At 45.5% G+C, this 22,956-nt stretch overlaps 1 protein-coding gene across 2 annotated transcripts in view; it reads left to right on the top strand.

Moving 5' to 3' along the window:
* Positions 1–20,797, top strand: part of LOC119453396 (GTP-binding protein Rhes) — an 81,468-nt gene extending 60,671 nt beyond the window's left edge. For both annotated transcript variants that reach the window (XM_049667841.1, XM_037715437.2), the window contains exons 2-3: positions 4,536–4,861; positions 15,883–20,797. In XM_049667841.1, coding sequence (XP_049523798.1) covers positions 4,661–4,861; positions 15,883–16,389 — 708 coding nt within the window. In that variant the 5' untranslated portion in view covers positions 4,536–4,660 and the 3' untranslated portion in view covers positions 16,390–20,797. The remainder of the gene's footprint in view (positions 1–4,535; positions 4,862–15,882) is intronic.
* The last annotated feature ends 2,159 nt before the right edge of the window (positions 20,798–22,956 follow it).

Below are 22,956 nucleotides of genomic sequence, written 5' to 3'. Positions count from 1 at the left end.
ATTTGGCGTTTTAACGAGACCCGCGGTGACAGCTGCCTGTGTGAGATAGAGAATACCTTGGTGTAGAATTGTGCGGCTAATTTGAGTCTAGCATAAACGAGCGTCATGCATATAACCGGATGTGTGCAGAATACAGAGACCATACTTGAGCAGCTATGGCAGAAGAGACCAATGTTGGTCCAATGTTAGTGAAGCCGATAATATTCAATATATGGTCGTCGTGTGGACGACGTACCGGCAATGTATTGCCGGTAATGCATGGAGAACAGACTCATGGAGACTCGTGGAGACATGCTTCTTGGTTGAGTTGGTTGCTAAGTGAGGAAGCTACGTACCATTCACGGTTGTCCTATATGCGACCACGTTGTTTAGGCATTATTGAGGCTAATGTATGGCATTGTACTGACCATTGTAGGGGCAGTACAATGTATGGCCATGTATGGCCACCGATGACTAGGGTATGGTCGTTGTGCTATTATATGCATGGACAGCGCGGAGTTATTGCGGTGTCATATTGGCCCAACATAGGTCAAATACGAGACCGCCTTTTATGCAGCTTAGGTGCCGCATTAAGAATGCCTAAAAAATTGGCAACTTGTTTTGTTTTGTTCGAAGTTGTTTTTCACGCTGTTATGAAGACCTTTTTTTATATACAATCTGAAACTTTCATTTCGTCCTTATCCGTAGGATCAGACGACACGAGTGATTCCGCCCGGCTTGAACTCATTTACTGTCACCGGCAGTAGAGTGCTGTCACAGCGCAAACCACGATCTTGCTTGCTTGGTTGCTTGCTTGCTAGCTCCGCTAATAATAGCGCTGTCGCTTCGTAGACAACTTGCTGACGTTTTCTCACGAAGGCCTCTTCATCCGCTGTAGTGTTACTTGCTGTGTCTTCTGAAATACGCGCGAGGACGTGTCACCACTCTCTGAATCGGTATGGCTCGCAAAACTGCGCGCAAATTGAAAAGTCGAAATGGAGGCGCGATGACTCAGCGGCGGCAATTTGGATAACTCGGAAAGGATTCATTATAAACATTGCGCAAAAGAACGAGAACACGTTCAAAGCAAAACTTTGTTTCGTTGTTCTTCGTTGGTGCATATTGTTTATAACGAACTCAGTAGATAGCGTGTCTATAGTGAAGCACGTCCCGTAATATGCACATCTCTTTATGTCTACAACTCTTACATGCACGTCCCGTAACGTGAAGGCAGCGGCAAGTTGGTTATTCATATTAACGCTGGAACAATGCTAAGTACAAAGACAAAGAAACATAAAAAACGATGCCAGCGCAATGTGTTGTCTTTAATGCGTCTTTATCCTCACACTTAGCGCTGTTCCCGCCTGGAGTTAAGTGTAACAGCTGACTGCCCTAAGTGCTACGTTTCTTAAATTTCACATGAAAAATGAAAAAAAAAAAGCAAGAAAAGTCGTTCATCGGACAAGTTCAACAGACACCATATGCGTAGGAACGTAGTCTAAGTCTCAGTGCCGTATCGCAAATGTAATCTACGACAGAATGCTGATATTATATTTCATTTAGCAGTCAAGCGGTGCCTAAGACGATATAACCCAGAAATATATTCACCGAACGACATGATATCGATAATCCAAAAAAACCATGCTAATCGTCGACTTAGAGCGAGAAGACAAAATAACGCGTGCACAGTTAGCGCTCAGCTATATGACCTTCTTGCGGAGGCAGGGAACAAAATCACGCTCGGGTCACAATTGACGCACAAAGTACAAGATTTAATCGTATGCAGCGCCACAGAAGCTTCCTGGATTGAATAGAAGAGTAGGTTGTATGTGGTTAAAACGCTCTTACTTCCTTTCGTATTCATGCGCCTAGCGTAAACTAAGCTCGGAAGGTTGACACTTGCGATCGTACAGCCATGGTGAAGGTGGCGACCTATATTGTATGGCTGCCGCATCTTGCTCAATGGAAGGTCAGTGCCGGCGCTCAAAACGAGAAAGTGCGCGGCTTACAGCATCCTTAAGGTTATTCTGCAGCCCTGTTCGTCGAACAAGAACAGACCGTGGATTAATGTTTGCTTGTAAGACATTGTGGGCTCGCTTTCCTTCAGTGATTTTCTATACCAACCATGGGGGATTGACCAAGAGTCGCATGGGATGAAGCAAGACGCATCAATATTGCTTGAGAAAACTGATATTTCCGGCAACAATCAAAGGAATGACGAATGACGTAATATACCGACATTTTATTACGAAAATCACCTTGAAGTAAGGCACAATTCGTACAGGACTGAGTGCCCATCCCTATATGTGGCACCGTCCGAGTGAGGAGGCCACCAGAGAACATCCCCAAGAAAACATTTATGCTAAGTTGTGTAAACCATGCTCTTAACATGTTTTTTTATGAGAAAAGGTGACAGAATAAAGAAATATGATCGATCGCCCAATCGTCTACTTAGAACGGGGACATTGAGGAGGGCGCCAGCGCCACCCAGTGACGGTCAGAGTTTCTCAGGTACCCGCGGTTAATCAGGCCTCTGTGATCTCCTTCGCCCGATGCTTTTGCTGGAGCTTACATATACACCACTCTTGTCAGGGTGTGGGAATAGTGATTTTTGAGACCGAATCGAATACGAATCGAATTGTGCAAGACGCCGCATCGAGTGAAAGCGAATATCGAATATTTTGTCATAGTTTCGAAATAATCAGCAGGCCCACTTTCACCATTATTATAACGTTTTTTTCACATCCCAGTATGACCGCAACGGTAGCATGCTGCTGTTCCAACCTTCCACGTTATGAAGCGTTGTTTATCGAAACCCCCCCCGACAAAAAAATGAGCCCTATGAAAAGATACGCAGCTTCTTCGCACGCGCAAACCTTTTTCGGAGAGTGCGAATGATCGCTTTACAGTCGCTAAAGTCTGCCTCACCAAGCAACGCAGCCGGCGCGACCTCCGTAACGAACTTCTCATGTTTTACGTCTACCCTGTGCGCGGGGACCACATTTATCGTACCTTTGCACCAGTCTTGCGTCAATATTGCACCAATCTTTCACAAATCTTGCACCAAACTTGCATCAATCTTGCACCAATCTTGCACCAATCTTGCTTGCATCACGCCCATGTGACGATCTCAAATATTCGGAAGGTATTCGGAAAACATCCTTACTTACGAACAGTGACTATTCGATTTCGAAGACCGAATCGAAGAGGGCAATATTTGATTCGTTTTTCAATAGTTTCGAATATTCTCACCGCCCGTACGCCCCACATATACTATAGAACAAGCGCGCACGAACAAATACATGAATTATTCGAGCCTCAATAAAGAACACGGCCGAAATGACTCGGCGAGCCAACGTTGCAGCTCGACAGCTGTTGGAGCAGCACTTCCCTTCGGCACCGCGTATACGAAGTCAATGAAATACGATAGCCTCGAGGCGTTTCCGGTGCCTAACGGATCTGACTACACTGCAACGCCCTTGGCAGGTGGGAAAGCGGCATTGCTTTATGCCGGCTGCGCTGAAAGTGGGTCGCTACATAGGAACGCGAGGGTTTCTCCTGCCTGCCGCTGTTGTACCACGTGAGAATCTTACGTTGTACCAATCTACGGAGGCAGTGTTTCTCGGTTTATTGATTGACCTATGGATTGTGAATTCCAGGTGTTTGCGATGGGTACAGAACTTATGGCTGGTTTCTTTACGGCGTTGTGTCTCGGTATGAGTGAAGGATGATGATGGGAGAAGCGAATAGGTTCAGGTAAACGATTCGCTATAGGAAACGTAAGAAAGTCACAAGCAATTAAAAAAAAAGAAGACATAAAGAATTCAATTCGTCACTTCCCGCATAGCCAATGATTGAAAGTGATTGTGAAGCTTCTTGTTTAACTAGCGTGAATCTCTGGCACCGGTTGTTTGCTCTCGGGTGTCTTCTATATGAACACAAAGGAGGAATGTTAGGCTCAGCTTGATTAGTAAATTGTGTCCCTTCAGTAGCGCAACGCCCGCTTCTACGGGGATTGTAGGCTTGCGAAGCTAGAAAAGGCGCTCAAAACTTAAAGGACTGACTTGCCATCCTGGCCTTTCTAAAGTGAATGTCCAGCGAAGCAGTTGAAAACGACTTCTACAACTGCTGAAGCTAATACAATGCTTTATTGCTTTAGAGTAATGGTAGTAATGGGAGTAATCGGAATTTGGGTTACTCTTGAACTTGCCTAATCGATAATTATGCATATTGTCCGTCAAGTTTTTTCACAACGTCCAAACAAAAATGAACTGTTTGACCATTCCCGTAATAATATTTTGTAATTGCACTCGAGAGATTTACGTGGACATTCCCTCAGGTCCTCCATTTCTCCATGTCCTACAGCGAAATAAAAAAAGAAATTAAGAAGGAAAAGAAGAGAAAATGACAGTTCATGTGTCGTATGCTGCGTCTCTTAGGTATCACGCAGCGCAATATGTTCCTGTTGTGGACAATCAAGAATGTTTCATCAGATAGTTCTGGTGTGTAGCAACACTGCGTTAAGGTCCCTATTTCTCTTTGGCATTTCTTCGCAGAACACCTAACTCTCCGCGGGGACACCTCTGAAAAAGTGTCCGGCTAGTCGTCTAGTCCGGCAGGTGCCGACCTCGTCGTCGTCCTCGTCACTGGTAGCCAGGCTCACCAGCGGCCGGGAATCGCCATGCCGAGCACGGGCCAGGTACCGTCGCTGTCGGCGCTCCAGCCCCCGCACGAAGACGCGCACAACAACCACCACCACCACCCGGCCAAGGACCAGTACCGGGTGGTGGTACTGGGAGCCGCACGAGTGGGCAAGACGGCCATCGTGCACCAGTTCCTGTACGACGAGTTCCCCGTCGACTACTTCGCCACCGTCGAAGAGGTGAGTACTCTGGCTGGCTTCTTATGGTCTGCTCTCACGAGCACGCGCAGTGCACGACAGAAGGATGGATGGATGTTATGACCATTCCCTTGGAATCTGGGTCGTTACTGTCTCTCTTCCTTGCCCCGCGAGGGGCGTAGCTCAAAAAGCACGCACAGAACACGTAGCCTACTGCTATAAATATAGAGCTGTCTGGCCGCCTCTTAACTTATGATATTGTGTCAACGCGATGTGACCTTATGAGGTGGGTTCAGCATTGCTGACAACCTCGCCGAAAGTTTCGAACGCTAAGTAACGTGCGCTCTATTGAATTATGCTCGCTCATGGTGCGGTAATGGGGCTGCAGGGACCTAAAGGTCATTCATCTACCGCCATGAGCGCCGGCTGCCGTTTTCTCCTTCAATTATATGCTATAGGTGAGATAATCAGCCGGCAAATGAAACTGCCTAGTGTAATCATTTCGCTTGGATAGCTACTATAATATTTGGATTGTGCTATGATATTCAGGGGCAAAAACATAACAGCAGAAAAGGGCGGAGGGTTGGGAGCGGGAGGGAGGGGGACGAGCGCGATAGGCAGATATTGACGTGCACCGATTTGTACCTAACCCGAAACCTGTGTTTGCAAAATGAGAACAAGCACACATTGTACATTTTCCACCTTTATCATTTTCGTAGAGACGCGTTCAAAGAAAGACCTACCCACTACTTCCGCTCAACTCAGGTCACCTTGTCCCTTCTTAATGGAAACCGTGGAGTGGGAGCGTTGCCTCGAAAGTTGCAGCTTGTGTCAGAATCACTGTACGAAAGGCGAAGAGCTACAGTACTCACGGCATGAAACGCGACGGTGGCAAAGTCGCGACATCGCAACAGATGTTGTGACAATCGCATCAGAGGGCATCTGTGGCTGACGACAGACCTCCTCACCTGCAACCGGAAGCAGTAATTGGTGTTGTCCAAATGCATAGCCATAGGGTGACGCCACCTGATTTAAAATGCAGATCTTCAAGAGGTGACACTTTCGCTGGTAGAATGAGGCGGAAACAACTTCGTGAGCCGGAAACACGTCATTGACGTCGGGTTCTGGACACCAGTTATTCTGCTCTAAAGAAACACCTCTCATCCTCGTTACATACCGGAACGCCACGCCTTGCTTCCTCGTGCGGCCACGGGTGGCGCTGCAAGTACCGGCGGCGCCAACGTTAATTGGTCAGAATTCGAGGTGAGGAAAATAGGTTTAGTGTATTGGTGGATGCAAGCCCATGAAAGAGACTAACAGAGCCGGTGTCGTTACAGACATGTCACTGTGCAATATAGAGATAGATCCTTTAATGAAGAAAAAAAAGCATAAAAGAGGAATAGGCAAAACGCTAGACTGCTATGCACATAAAGTAATAATACATGATTAGCTCAAACAGGCTAGGTAACTATTTTTTCACTTCCTCGTTTTGAAGGGGATGCCTATAGAAAACATCATCATCAGCGATATGCTCCTACTGTCCCGTTTCATTCCGTGAGTACTGCACATGACGCGAGTTGTTTGTCCGTACGCATTTACTATGCATGTGCATCTGTGCGTGCGAGTAAGACTATTTTCTGCGTGTGCGTGGTGTGTGGTGTGTACGCAACTGCCTGGATGCAAGCCTATAGTGAACGTCCCAGCTGTTATTAAGGAACTCGGACGGCTCATAAAAGTGATTCTGTGGTTTTCCAACTTTCCCCACTACTTTAGCGCTTTCGCAGCGTTCACTTTCACGAGTCGTTCTTTCTGTCGGCCATTACAACACGAAACCCGCTTCTGGGTAGCGCAGTACAAGAGTTGCTGATAGCGTCTAATTAAACGTAAAGGCACCCGGCAATAACGAGTTCAATGTGCGCCTTTCGACCCCTAGAGTGTTCCACAAAGTGCTCCCGCACGCTCGCTTGCCTTCGTTTCCAATAACACAGAAACGTCAGCGACCGCGCATGGCATTTACGATATCCACCCCGCGCAAGTTCATTGAGTACTCGGAAGGGGGGCGAAAAAAAGCACTCAACTGCTTCGTCTCCGCGACGTGGTTAAATAGAGTGCTCTCGCGACGTTCGTACTACGACGCTCTTTGCCGATGTCGTTAGCCTTTCCTCTACGTTTACTGTCCTATAACGTAGCTTGACTCGCAGGCTAGGACTGTTGTCGTCGTCGTCGGTGCGTGTTCGCTACCCTTATCGTAGTTTTCAGCAACTATGATGCCGCACGTGCCGATGAAGGAAGGAAAAGAGAACGCAGAAGCGGACTGCAGAGCTGCGTGAGAAACTGGGTCACCGGTTGCTCGCCGTGTTTGCGTGGTAGAGCATGAGTTATGTCGCGTGCCAGAGCTCGCGCGTGGTCTCTTGCTCTACATAGGGATCCCCGATAAAACGCGCTGACGTTTTACTCGAGCGAGTTTGCCTGCTGGAATCCGTCGCTCTAGCCGAGGCAAGGGAAAACGTACGTGCCCGCGTTTTAAGCGAAGCTTTATAGGCTCACAAGTGTCGGCGGTGGAGGTGGTGGCGGCGGTGTCACGCTCAAAAGTGGGCCGATCCTGGCGATATTGCAGAAAGGGTCCAAGCTCTATGGCACATACCAGGGACAAAAAAGAAAGAGAGAAAGAAAGAAAGAGAGAAAGGAAGAAAGAGAGGAAGAAAGAGAAAGAGTAACAAAGAAAGAAGGAGAACGAGAGAGACAGAGAGAAGGAAAGAAATAGAGAGAAAGAAAGATAGACAGAGACAGAGAGAGAAAGAGAGAGAGAGAAACAGAGAGAAGAGAGAGATAGAGAAAGAGAGAGAAAGATGAATAGAGAGACAGAGAAAGAAAGAGAGAAAGAGAGAGAGAGAAACAAAGAAAATCATCACGAAGGTCAGATACACACACGGCAAGCTTCGCTTAACCCATTTTCTGGACAGGGGAAGGGCTGGTGACTTTTGTTTTACTTCTCTGCGCAACGCTTAGCTCAGGGTGAACGAAAGTGTTTAAATGAATTTAAGGGATTGTGCCCCGGCCTGTCAGGCTTAGGGATGACAGACGGTTAACATGAAAGGACAGCGCGGGAAGGGAAAACAATATTGATCGAGAAGAGTGGCCGAGCAAGCTGTCGCATGAATCATGTAAACGCCTCGTGGCGCGCTTTAATCCGGTTGTTGTGGCATGGTGGGTAGCGAGCGGCAACAGGACGACACGTGTCTCTGTTGAAACACGTTTGTTTCTGTTGCAGCCGTGGTTAGGAATGGATGTAGATGTCCAGGTAGATAGGACATCAAGTTATGTACGCACACGTGCGTACAGGCAAGAATGTGCCATACAGTGCACCTACGCAAGTTGCGTGCTATAGTGGACCAATATGCTTCCAGTAGACGAGTATATGACCAGTCGACCGGTGCGCGGTGCAGTAGACCAAATTGTATGAGTATGCACTAAAAGTAAGATCAATCGTAAGTTCAGAATGGGCCATATTGTGACGCGCCTACTATAAGGTCGATGCAGTGCAGTATTATAATTTTGGCACTGGTGCTGTATGACATTGTCTACTATTAGGGAAAACAGTTAATTAGTACTCAAATGCTCATTCCAAATCAGCTTTAATACGGTGGCCTTCAACATTTTCCTAAACGACCAGTAACCGCCTAAAGTGGGGATTCTGTCGCTTATACTTCAATGAAGCTCAAATGCAGAAGTCATGTTGGCTTGAATACTAATTATGTGTGTTCCTTTGAGGAGTGTACTATGGTTTGTGCGACATGCGTGACTGTGTGTATGATGAGTATGAGGGAGTGTGTGTTTGTGTGTGCACCTCTGTTTTTTCTAAGGGCAACGTTGGGACGAGAAAAAAATTGGAGGACGCTTAAGCTTCGCCTTTAAGAGTGGAACGCGATAGCGTTATCGGGACCCGTTCACATCGCATCGTTCGCATACGGCAAGTAGGCTTCATTCACTGCAACACTGCACGTGGGAGAGCCAGCTTACAAAGACCAAGCTTATACCAATCCCCTTACAGTCGGCTTCACTTTTAAACTGAAATGCATTGCTGGAAAGACTTTTTTCCAGGGCAACAAAAGTGGTCTTATAATAAAATGTGAAGGCCCTAGCACCTTTTTTTATTATTTTATTAATTGTTTGCAATTGCCCCGACGCGCGCAGGTCTGGTAGAAATGGTGGAAAAGGGGTTTCTGTTTGAGTTCCCTCGTAACACAATTAGGTTTTCTCGTACATTCAAATTACAATCCGACGCCGATTGGTAAACAATCCGACGGCGAATCCGACGCCGAACGGTAAAGTCGTACTTTACCATTTTTCTGACGGATTTCACTGTGAGAAATTAAATTTTTGTTCACCAAAACCTTGCACCACGTGGAGGGCCTGCGCGGTCGAATGTGGCTGGATGATTTTCTCCGCCACCCGCGATCACACGTCGGTTGCCGACGCCGGATTTTCTGCGACACGGGGCCCGAAACGCTTTCGCGTTAAAAAATAATAAGTCAGTGTGCCAACAAAAGCTTCATGATTTGCATACATGTCCTTGAGATGTGAAATGAATGAGAGATTATGTAGAGAGGGCACCGAGGCAATGCGGCGGAAAACGCAAATTGTATTTTCTGTCTTTCCTTATGGCTTGCTTTAAGCCCTTACATTTGATGCTCATTAGTTTTCAATGCCGAAGCGCTACAGCACTCAAACGAACACGTTTATTCCATGTCCCTCATTTTCGCTTCTATGTAACTCGCCAAAGATGGGCAATAATTGTTTTTTTTAGTTCACCAATGATCAGCATCACAACATCGGCGGAGCGGTCAAAATGTTGGTCGCAGTGATTTTTCACTAGTGAAGACTGAAAAACGTTTGGCCAAGTAGTCTGAAGCTCTAAGAGCTGTATCAGCGAACGCGAAATCAAGTCGATAGAGTCTCTTCAAAGTACCTAACGAGGTAGGTGTAATAGCTGGAAAGCCATTATTAGACAACGTGTTACCGCCATGAATTATAGAACGGAAAGAGTAAGCAATAGGACCATCCAGCCTTTGAGCTATGGCAGCAGGTGGCAGAATTTACCGTACATTTCTTTTTTTCGCTGGAAGTGACTTTAGGTTCTCTCAGTGAAGTTTTGTTATGTCGAGCATTCTAAAGCTTCTACGGTGTTTGACCCTCTTCGTTCTCATGGGACTAAGGCAGTGCTACATCTAAGTTTCGTTTGGTTTGATTAGGCGAGGCAATTCTTTGGTAAGGTTCACTTTCATAAGCGCCCAGGAACAAATAATTCTCACTCCGTGTGCTCCCTCGCACTTTATATCAGTCGCGTACATAGGCTGTATGGTGCGAAGTTACGTAATAAACGACCTTAGGGCTAGAGATACGTTGAGTGGAAATTACATTTCAGTGAGCATATACCTTGCTAGAAGAGCTGGATTTCATGAAGTACAGCGAAATTAAACTATTGAGGGTCCATTCGAAGAGGCAACGTTTTTTTTATTTTTTTTCTGGGGGCTGCTTTCAGTTTGCAAACCTTTTTGCCGGGTTACTACTGGATTCGGTAATTGTGCCTTGGGCCAATTTATCTGAAATAAGTGCACCGACCACATATACTGATATATTGGTTGTTTTTGTTCTTTCGTGTTTGCGCAAGGGCCCTAAGTGATTATACATACAAATTCACGCCGGTTTCGGCAATAAACATCAGTAGGGCGCAACGGTTGGGCCCACGGAATCCGGAACCGTAGTATGGTGACACTATCGCTCAACAACACGGACCATCTTTATGTAAATCCTTCCCGCGAAACAATAAGGCATGCAATTTTTTTTTTCTTTCATGGACTTCGTTGTCTTCTTTTCGTGTACGAAAAAAAATATGACAGGATTTTCGTTATTTATATTTCTTTACGTGCCTTTTGTTTTGGTTCTCTAGCCAAGCAAGAGGATGTATCACCTCGAAACACGATGGCTAAGCTGGATACCTTTGTATTTGATTCATTTCTGTTCTTGTCAAGGATTATCGAAATTACCATGGCATAATCTGCGCCGCTTGGACGAGCAAAATGGTAAATGAAACGAAATAAGCAGTTTCCTGAGCGCATCTGTGATATGAATGAATAATGAAAAGAGCCCGGGCTTAGGCGTTGCGATAGCTGAATAACAAATGAAGGTCCGTGAACAGGCTTCAATAAGATACCGGTCAGGGTCGCACGATGGTTAGAGCGGACGAACCTAGACCGCCTTCAATGGCACGTTCAAAGAATGTTAAACTTCGCTGTTGCATTGCCTTTTGTACTTTGGTATTTAGAAACTTGGGCCGACAACGCCTCTGTAATGGGCATTCACGCAAGGCGAACGTCGCGAGCCTCTGGTGCACGCCTTGTTAGCCGAGTTTTTTATTTGCTTTTCGCAGGCGACCGAGCCAGACTTTCTTTTTTTTTATCGTAGTTTGAAAAAAAAAATACAGTTGTGTAGAGAGCGATCGCGTGTCTAATGACGTGAGCTTACATTGCGGAGAGCATCTTCATTTTGCTGAAAAATCGAAAAGGACAAGAACAAATGCAAGAAGACTGAGTGTAGATCGGAAGACAAAGGGGGCCGGAAGATAACTGGATATCGCTCTCACAATCACGAAAGGCCGAAAGCTTCCACTTTTCCCAGGTCTAACCGGCGAGATTGAAGAATGTGTTGAAGACCCTGGGAGACGAACTAAAAATATCAAGGGCGCGTTTTTGCCCAAAGAAGCTAAGAAAACGAAAAACAAAAAAGGAAGCTAATTAAATATGGCTTTAGGAATCTGAAGATTTCGAAAGATCACACGTTCTACCTCGTGTAGTCGGCAAAGATAGACGAATACGTAGAAAAGGTCCCGTGATGCAATGGCACAGACCGATTTCCAGCCGAATGACTGCAGAGATAGACGAGTAAATGGATGCCTAAATAGGATCAAAGAAAAAGTTCTCATCTGCACACACACACACACACACGCATATATATATATATATATATATATATATATATATATATATATATATGGTGGCGCTGGCTAGCACTCACAGGGTTAGATGTAGTACATAAATACCCCAGAAAGTGGATGGGAAAACGGCGCCGTGGTAGCTCAACGGTAAGAGCATCGCACGCGTAAGGCGAAGACGTGGGATCGTTCTCCACCTGCAGCCAGTTGTTTTTTCATCCATTCATTTACATTAATTCATCATTTCTTGAATTCAGTTAGTAAGTACAAGTAAGTTCCCCTATGTGGTCCTTCGGTGTACTTTGTTGGCCACGTGTAATGTCATTAATCAAAATCGGGCCCCTCAGTTCCCTTTCTTCTCGTTCATATATATATATATATATATATATAGACGAGGCGTCGATGGCTGCAGGGTTTGCCTTCGCGGAACGGACTGCCGTCAGCGGCAGGGTGTCAATGACGTTCAGTTGCGAAAGTCCAGACGGTGCCTACATCGCCTCCTTCCGAATAATAGCCGCGGGCTAATTATGGCTTCATCGCTATTGGGTGAAAGCGATTGCGACGAGAACTGCGTATGTAATTCCAAGAATCGGCCCCACACTACGGACGACCTGGCAGCTTTCTCATCTGTTAGGCTGAAAGAATTGTCGCTTGTCTCCGCGTGGATGGATGGACGCAAAACGTGTGTGTGTTTTTTTTTTCTTTTCATTGGTGTAGTTTGTGAGGTGTCACATTTTACTGTCAACCCTTCCCCACGGTATGGCTAAATTACTGCGGCGTTCTTTCGAGCACGAGGTCATGGGTTCCGTACACCGATGCGGCTCACGGATTTCGGTGGGAGATAAATACAACAGTGTAAAGGCTATTCGCATAAAATTGCGACTGGAGACACATTCGATTATCCGTTAAGGTCTGAGCTGCACACGGTGCCCGCTGACGTACGTCCTCCCGCTCATTAATTGCCACTTTAGGGGCCCGTGCTCCATGTTCCGCTAGCGGTGCATAATTGTCATGGGCTTTGGTGAACAAGTTGGTACGCGGTATTTAGTGCCACCTAGCCTGCGCTCGCCTATTGACGGTTATTGCCTCAGAGATCTGGGCGCTCACATTTGAATCATTTTATCATTTTGTAAAAGTGTTTTCGCGTGGTGCGACACAACGTACAAGTCATTTCAGACAAATTGGCATTCGCAAGTTCAGTGTCTATGCATAGTTTCGTAAAACAAATAAGGGTTTTGATCACGCATCTCTGAGGCCAATATCACGCGCAAGAGCTTCAGACGACGATTGACGACCAATACAAACACAGACAGAACTTTTTTGCGCAAGTATAACAACAAACGAGCTCCTTTACTGTGCTTCAGAGAGACAAATATGCAAAAGTGCTCACAATTATTTCGGAGCACTGTTTTAGTAGGGCCTCTCTTATCCATGGAACGTGAGTCCAGTGCACTAATATAAACGACGTCGTCGACGAATGGATGATGTTTAACTGCCGGGGCTTTATATTACGGTGACTTGAATAAGCGTCGCCTTTAATCAAAATTGGCTCCCATTCTCTCATAGTTCAGGGATTCATGCAGAGCCTGGGATTCCATAGTAGCAAAGCATAATTAGCAATACCTTTCATAATTTACGTGGCGTCGCCGTTCGTACTTCTTTTTCATTTTCAACGCAGAACAACGTCGTTTCTGTTTCATTTCTTATGTGTATATATTCTTCTTTCTGCTTTCGGAGTCTTGCGTGCCAAAATCAGTTCTGATTACGAGGCACGCCGTAGTGGAGGGCTCCGGATTAATTTTGACCACCTGGGGTTCTTTAACGTGCTCTACAACGCAAGCACACGGGCGTTTTTGCATTTCGCCTCCATCGAAATGCGGCCGCCAGGGCAGGGATATGTATATATATATATATATATGACGCACGGACGTATATATTATGACGGACGCCCCGTAACACCGAGACGAGGCGGGTATAAGGCTGGCGATAGCCCATACAGAACTGTAAAGTTTATTACATACGCATGCAAAAGTGAGTGGAACATATCAAACCTAAAAGCATATAAGAATATATCCTAACAAATTACATAACACGTACGTACAGTATGAATACAAGTAAACAGCGAGTCACGTTTCGTCCGCGTCAAGCTTTCAGTTCACTCCCATTCGTGTATTTACCCCATCGCCCCCAAACCTGCCCACGCTGTCGCAGGTGATGCGTATGTATCTATTTTGTCACGCGTTACGATCATTCGACCTGTCTCTTTCGAAGCGAAACACAGTCCGAGATGAGATGTTTTGATGCCAGTCGCGGCCTGCCTGCCTTGTAATGACGCAACAGACGCGCCGTTTATCAGAGCGCGCTGAGAGGGCACAGCTGTCGCCGGGCTACGTAGTATGGACGAGAAACCGCCAAACGTCGGCCGACCGACACATCGGCACGACGTGAATCATGCTACTAAATCACCATGTTCGCTTTGAAGGCTCGCTGTGCTTTGACTGGATACTGGTTTTGAGAGTGAGCGTAGGCGTACGCCGAATGAATCGCAGGCATACATTTGCAGGTATCTACAGCGCTCCAGGACGCTGTATAATTTAACAACTGCAGGGGAGATATAACACCAGACATGAACTTGAGCGTAAACCAAGAAGCAGCATTACAACTATTTCCACTTGCAAAGTATCCGTTCAAAACTTAATTCCCGTTAATAGGCTTGATTAGTAGTGGGGAATATGACGGCCAAGCTTTTATTTCTCTCTCTCTTTCCTTATTTGTTTTGATTAGTTTTGTTTTTCTTCTCTTTATGAAGTTCGGGCCGAGTTCTGAGCACATGGCACGTGGACATGATATCACGAACTGTCAAAATATTTGCTCTTGTGTCATTATAGGGCAGCAATAGTTTCGGAAACTTAGTTCAGCTTTCTGTTGCTTTATATTACAACATGATCATACCTTAGTGTTAAGAAGTTAACTATGCCCTAGCAGACACAACCAAATTTAGTGGCCTCACGGGGACCTGTTTGCGGCAACTTCATAATGCATTCGCCTTCCGTCTTTCGATTTGAGTTCATTCTGTCTTGAAAGGCCTTCTCTTCGTAATCCATTTACGATGATAGAAGTTATTTATTATGATAGTTGAACTCAGTGTTCTTCCATTGTATGCCTTTAACACTTATCGCGTCCCTGGTTAACCTCTCTGCCTTCTGCCTTTCTCTTTCCTTCTATCGCGTCACTCAAATGCCTTCGGTTAGGGTGTAAGGCTTAAGCTGTGGGCCGTGTGGTTTGGATGCTTGAATCTAACTGTTCCTTTTTACTGTTGAACGCCAGTGCTTACTTCATGACGCAGCTTCTTACTGCCCAGTGTTATTTCCATCATTTAGCCGTCACGTATCACAACTTCAGCATTGAATCACAGCTCCAGAGTGAGATAAAAATAACATTGCGTGTGGCAATGCCGCCACTAAATGATACCAAGCACGTTGTGAAGATTGAAAATAGTTCAGTACGTGTTTAACTGGTGTCACCACCATCCTGCACTCACCGCCATTTATTCAATTGTCTTCCCGAGACTGTGCAATGCGGTGAAAGTGGCTGAATGGTTTGTGAAGCCTGCTAAAATAAAAGCTTAGGTGAGTTTGTGATGAAGGATCGACTACAAAATTGCCACTAATTGTCACTAATTCACTCTACACAGACAAACTGCCACTAATTGTCACTACACAACATTGTCACTAATTTTGTGTAGCCGAATGCTACACAGAATTAGCGTTACGGACTCTTCGGGAAAAGAAATTGCTGTCTAAGAAAGCGTTGACGTCGTCCAAGTGTGATAGTTACTGCAAAATTCATTTTCGCATCCCATGGGGTTTTAATAAATTACTTCGTCTTGTGCAATACCAAGTATTATTTTTAAAACTTTTATAGATGCGTGGAATTTTTGAAGAACTGATTGTTTATATTATGACTGACTCTTTAAAGCTCCGTGTTCTAAATTACGAGTAACCTGCATGAAAAGGTCAGTTTGAGCCAAGCTTCACTTCTTCTCTTGATTTCTTCTTTCTCCTTCACGCAGTTCCACACGGGAGAATACGAGCTGAACGGTGCCTCGCTCACGCTAGACATCGTGGATACGAGTGGCAGTTACCCGTTCCCTGCCATGAGGCGGCTGGCCATAACCACGGCCGACGCATTTGTGCTCGTCTACGCCATCGACGACCCGGAGTCGTTCGAAGAGGCGCGCCGCATCCACGACCAGATCGTCGAGCTGCGGTCTGCCAAGGCCCCCGTGGTCGTGGTTGGCAATAAGTGTGACCTGCCTGCTGCGATGCGCCGCGTCAGGCGAGAGGTGGCCGAGACCATCATCTCCATCGACTGGGAGCACGGGTTCATCGAGTCCTCTGCCAAGGAGAACATCAACGTGTTGGGAATCTTCAAGGAACTCCTGGTCCAGGCCAAGATCCCGTACGACCTGAACCCGGCCGCCGTGAACAAGAGGCGTCGCTCGCTACCCGTCTACCCGACCAGTCCGACCATCAAGGACAAGACGCTGCTCAAGAGGAACAGCTGTGCGGTGTCATAGCTACGTGGAGGTCGTCGCTAGTGGTCCTTTGCGTGAACTAAAGTTCAGGACTTGCGGTTGTCTGCAGTGCCAGTGACTGCGATGTTTCGCTGCCAGCTCAGTTCTTCAAAACTACATAAATTCGCAATGAAACGAACACCTGCATTTGTGTGGTTAGCGCCGGAGTGCTTTGCCCAGGACAAACACCGATGGACTACTGTCCGGCTTCAGGAGACTCCTAGCTCGCTAAAAACGAGGTCATAGCAAAACCTTGAACTCAGGAGACCGTAGGTCGCACAAGAGGTAGGAACTGTTGCGCCCCCTGCAATACAATAGTCTACCAAAGACGGTCAGAGCAAGCATTCAGCTTGTACCGGCGTCGTCGGTTCGAATCCGCAGCCTATGGAAAGCCAGAGGGAAAAAGAAGGCTCAATTCATGAAGAATGGCGGCTGTGCATCGCCAAGATGGCTGGTCTCTGCAGTCGATTAGGGCGCTAAAGTTCTATATGCGGCACTTTTCGGCCCAGTGATCTGGAGCAGGCTGGGATCCTTAACTCATGTTTCCCGATGACATGACTAACATAAACTATGGGGTGGTTAGAGTAACTCGCCGCCCAAGTCTACGCCTTTTACCAGGTCTGACCACGGTAATTGTTTGAGCGTGGCGGATGACAAGGTAATCGCATGCATCTACTTTGTTCCGAGCAATCACACTGTGATGGACTTTCACTCGAGAAAGTCGACGTTACAAGTTTCTTGTGATCGCAACGTACGAAGCTCAGCGTAAACGAAGAGCAAGCACCCTACCACCAGCATGGTATAACAGATCGCGCGATGACTGCGACGCAACCCTGACGTGGGATCCAGCAGTGACTTTTCACGAACACTGACACGTCCTGTTTGCCCTAGTGCCCTCTCGTGTCCGGAACATTCTAAACCAGAGGACCCTCGCACTGCGCTTGTGCTCAAGATTATGAACTGTCCAATTTGGAACGAGAACAGACTTGAGACCACTGTCTAGTCAGCTTCTGTTCCTTAGGGCTGTTGCACCTTGTCGAAATGAATTTCAGCATTTCTGACGTTGCTTACTCTGTCCGAACACTTGAATTTCCACTTAGACGTCGTCTGACGCAGGCATAACAAAATTTACCAGTGCGCGTAAGGAATGAAAAGCCGTATTCCTAATGGATGTCCGATGACGCAGCACGGACCAATCTTGAGATTCGTCTCGACGCCGGAGCTAGTTACCCATGATATGTCGAAGGCGAGATAGAGCGGTAGTAAATGTAGACGATGAGAGGCCAATCAGAGGTGGCAGTTTTAATGCAGAACCATTCTACCGGTTTAACGTATGACTCATTTGAGCACACAGGCTGGACGAATCTCATCAGCCAGGAAAGCTGTGTTTGGAGCATTGGCTTTAGTACGAACATTCAAGTGCTCGTGTTAGCTTAGGAATTTGGTACGAACGTATGTCCGAAAAGACAACTAAATGCAATTATCCGCGAAAGATTTCTCTTCACATGTGTATGTAGCTTAGTGCTGAACATGGCTTAGCCTCATTTTCGCAATGTTTTGTTTTCGTTCGCCAATACTTCTGCGCTTGTCGAAGTTATTTACACCCTTTATTTAATGCCAGCAACGCGATCTCCCCCCTAACAAGCATACCATTTATCGTACTTATCCTCATATAGAGGTAGAATGAAAGGTATTACGTACTTTTCTAAATGAATCTGACGTTACATTCTTCAGGGCTTAGCAGAACTGGTGCCCGCAGTCACATTTCCTAGGGTCATACATTGAGGAAGCTCCTAGCCTAGCCGTATAACCGTTCCATTTGTGCAATATATGCATGACCAATACTCGAAGAACTAACCTTACCAAATAACTAACGTTGGCATTTTTCTACCACGCCCATTAAGCGCAGTCTTCTGCTCGTGTATAATCACCCGCTTCGCTTTTGTTTCCGAATGATTTCTTGTCCGCATGTGCAAGCAACGTAAAGAAGTTACGACCACGAGCTTTTGTCCATGGAAGCCCTAGAAAGCGCCAGCACCTAATTCTTCACCCATACAGCCTCCATGAAACTATACTTATCAATGACGATTCATCTTATGAATTTTGAGACAAAGCCATTGCAGTCATGGGCTTTTTAAATACTTTTCATTCTGAGTGAAATCAGGGTAATTAAAACCTCAGCTACGCACCCTCCAACTCATCGTACCACATTTGTCGTAGTTAAGAAGAATGACGGGAAGGAAAACACCAGTTGCGCCGAGGAATTAGGGACTCTCGTCCAGTCGGTATCTCAAAACTTGGCTATTCCACTGCCGATGGCTGACATCCAACACTGTTTGTTCGTTGGACACCTGGGAATAAGTGCTGCTTCATTGGCGGATGTGTACAATGCCAGCTTGAGAAGCCTTTTGCAGGAGTTGCTGCACATACTGATGCCAAACGAAACCGACAACGCTTTCACAACGTGCCTACGCGAAGTGCTTTGTCTCTCTTTTTATTTTTATTTCTCTGACCTCATTGCTTTGCCCAGTCGCACTTAAACCCGAACCACAGCTCGTGTTCTAAATATAGAAGGAAGGTGAATAATTGATCGATTGATTGAATGCTTGGGTTTTTCATACCAAAGCAACACTGATGTCGTCACTGGTGTCACCGGCAAGGTCTCTGGAAAAAGTTTTGACCACCTGCCACTCGCAGACGAGCATGTGAACCTACGTATTCGAGATTTGATTTGCATTCATCCTCAAATGAAATCCGGGCTCCGCCACCTGGACACGAATTAGTGACTTCGTGCACAGCTGGAAAACGTGATAGCTACTTGGACACCACGAGGTGGACTATCATGGTGGTGTCCAATCCCTGGAACTAACTGGAATCTTAAGTTTCCAAATCGAGTTCGAAAGATGATTCGGTTCCTAAATCGATAAAACATTTCTTGGTGTCATAAAAGTCTGTACGAGTATATTCGCAGTATGAATACAAAGCATGACAAACTCGTCAATAGTCACTACCCGGCTAAGGCCTTGAAAAAAAAAAAGATCGCAGTATCAATAAATCAAAACAAAAATACAATGGGAAGGTAAGCAATCAGAATCGCACTGGCATTATAAAAGAAGAGAGTGAAGACAGGGATGTTAACGCGAAAAGCGTTTGGTTTGCTGCTGGAAGGGTAAAGGGGTGTAGAAAGAAGCATTTAGGAAGAAAGTACTCGCCAACAGCCCTGAGACGGAATCATTCGGGCACCGAGAAATTGTGAGGTCACCTAAACGTTGTTCTGATAAAAGATTTATATCTTACATGTTCTACCGCAGCTCACAAGGCGAGTGAAATGCATTGAAGGTGGTACAACAACAAACAAGGACACTTTTCCCTAAACTATTTTGATGAGAATGTGATGAGGTTCGAGCTTTAGGTGTGACAGAGGCTCCCACCCAGCTAAGTATTATCCGTATGCAGTCTTCGGAATTGTGGCGTAAATCAGTGATGTGATGTTTGTGCCAATAGTGATGTATACGAACTCTTTGACAAAACTCCCGATGCAACTCCTGTGTTTTTGACAGTGAAATGATCGCCATGTATCGAGCTTTGAATGTGATTTTCTGGCATTTTCTTTTCTGTCTGTAAATGTTTGACGTTGTGTCGTTAAGCGTCATTTCTTCTGAAAATCTACCGTTTCCGTATATCTTATCTGTAGGCTGTGAACGTGCACGTGAAGCTCTTTAGCCACACCAGTTGCAAAAATTTCAATAGCACAGTGAGCGTGCTCCTAACCAATTTTACGCTTTGAGCCAAAATACATGCGAACGATGTTAACGAGGAACCGGTAGAACGAGTGCCGAACGGAAGTAATGGCATACTTCATTTTTCTGTTCGTTTGAACAGATGAGGTGGCAAGCAATGCAGATGATTTTTAGGCCGATCAACATGTATGACTCATCCAACCGAGAAATTGGTAGAAAATTTTGCAATTGGTGAGCTTGAAGAGCACTATTCGTGATTTCTTGTCTATCAGGATTGGTTGTTATCGAAGTACGATGACCTGTGTTCCTTCGTGCTGTAAATTGCGAAGTTTTCATAAGACTTCGACGAAATTTTGACCCCGCATGGCACCAAATACGATTGCGAAGCTTCGTCTGTTGGTTAAAGTATCTTGGCACATACGCGTAGCTGCGGCTTAATCACATGATGGAAAACGTTTTCCAAGTAATAGAGAGGTGTTAGTAGATGGAGGCTCATGTGACAATCTCAAAGCTTGATCATGAATACAAAAGGAGGAGAAACGTCTAATGGGAAAGATACATCGATGACATGTGAGGCTGAATAGCCAAGGGCTGACGAATAGCGCCCTGGAAAGCGTGACGTAAGAATCCTGAAGCGTAGTAATCAAAATAAAATAAAATTTAAGAGCAAATTGAGGTATTTGTGTCACTCGAATAGGCAGGTATATTTCGGTAGGCGTTATAAATACGCTGAACATCTTAGAAGGCCTGTGCATCCTGCTAGTAGCCTGTTTCTTTTATTTAGTAAAGTCTGATATTGCGCTGAACCAAAGTGCGATGGCTGCCTGTAACCAAAACAAGGCATCTTGGCCACAGACCTTGAAAAATAACCACGTGAGCTAGCATCCAGGAAGGTTGGCTTACGGGTTATCAATGTTGACTACGTGGCGTCGTGCATCATCCGAATTTCCGTAACCGTACAGGCTCTGAGAGACAACTCCTTTCGAAACGAGATCCTAAAAGTGAAGGAGTCATTTTTAAGCATTGTTGGCGTCTTAAGTAGAAATGAAGGGGCTAGGGTTCTCATGTAGTGTTCTGTCATGTCTTATACGTGACGAAAATGTTTTGTTTGATCGACCAATATATGGTTTTCTCTCCGCATGTTAAGAGAAATTACTTTAATAATCCCAGTTAGCTCTGTATCATGGAATGCGGAACGATTACTAAAAAAAATTGTGCAGGGGTCACTTGAAAAAAAAAAAAAACCTTGCAGATAATTTTTTAAAAAGAAAATATAGCGTTTTGGTGTTGGTATTATCAGCTCGCATTTTGCGTTCCTAACTCCGCTGTAAATACGTAGTTGTAGTTTTCGTAGCGTTACAAAGACACGAGACGTGACCACTTGGAGCAGTCCTATTTTAGTGTCCTTAATTTAGTGGAAACAAGCGCAACTTTTGCACAAAAGTGAGTGCAACTTGGCATTTTTTCTGACACAAAGGTGTTCAGCGCGCTTCAGAATTTTTCGTCACGCCGCCGCGTTCCTAAACACGCCGTGTCATCTCGTCAGACTTCAGAACAAAAGTATTTATACACAAAAGTATATCTATACATAAAAGTCGGAGGTTGCTTTTCGTCTAAGAATGACACTCGACGTCCGTGGTTCCTCAATTAAGCTCTAAGTTCTGCTTACTTTGACTAACGTCGCGTCGATGCAAAGATATACTGTTGGATGTTGTAAGAATAGCCTAGACATTTTTCAATGTGCTACATCTGTGATTTTTGTGCTCTCAATGTGATCTTTGTGTGTTAAGGAGCTTGCATCGACGTTTTTTTGCTGTCGTGATGCCAGAATTTCTTCCGTGGTCATGTGTTCTTGGCGGAGTCTTGTTGAACTTGTGCATCGCTTCAGTGAAATCAACCCCATCCGCGACTACATTACAATGAATAAACAAACGCTGCTTCCATGTGTAAATAAAGGCTGTTCGACTCTGAATAAGTGTTCACGTTCATTATCTTTCTTAAACGAAGTAAGTTTACACTTCACAGAAATTAATTTACACAGTCAATACAAAACCCCCCCACACACACCTATCTCCTAACTTCATCAAAAGTCGTCAGGCAGTGTGGGGGCCTAGCTCTGATTTTCCACTATTTGCTGTGTGATGTCGAAAGAAATTTGCAAACAATACGTTCGCGACTCTATAATTGGCCACAATAGACCCAACACAGTAGTTGGGCGCGGGTGCGCCAAATTGGAAATTCCCTAACTAGTGTACTGGGTCTATTTTCGTGCCCAAAGCTCAACTCCCTGCTTGCGTTGTCTTGTATTCCGTTGGGGCTCTTTTGTACTCCCGCTAGTTTGCGTCCACTAACTTTGGGTGAGCCAAATTTAAAGCCCTCTACTACTAGCATGAGCCCTATAAAGAAAACAGGACAATGGATTACATAGCTAAAAGAGCAAGTCTAGGCACGCCGCTCATTTAAGAAGTCTATGGAACGTGTAAATTTACCTTCACCAGGGGAGCTCCAATGCACTCTACAAAGAAAACGCACGGGGAAATTGAGCAGGCTGTAACTTTATTCAGCTGAATTAAACACGCTAAATAGCCCAGACACAGAATGCCTCCTTCTTTGTCAATGTTTCACTATTTGATTCGACATCATGGAGCCAACCTGCATGTCCCAATGTAGCCGAATGCGCCTACTTCAAGACAAGCCACAATGACCGAAAGTAAAAAGATTGCTGCAGAACTCATCTCACGATGAATGCCACCGTTAATGTCTTTAGCATTGAAGCGATGTAGTGACACACCCTATTGCCAAATGCAGCAGGGCTCTTCTCTCACGCTCC

This window comes from Dermacentor silvarum, chromosome 5 (genome assembly GCF_013339745.2).
Source record: "Dermacentor silvarum isolate Dsil-2018 chromosome 5, BIME_Dsil_1.4, whole genome shotgun sequence".
Lineage (NCBI taxonomy): Eukaryota > Metazoa > Arthropoda > Arachnida > Ixodida > Ixodidae > Dermacentor > Dermacentor silvarum.
The sequence above is the reverse complement of the archived record's forward strand: the minus strand, read 5'-3'. Positions and strand labels throughout refer to the sequence as shown.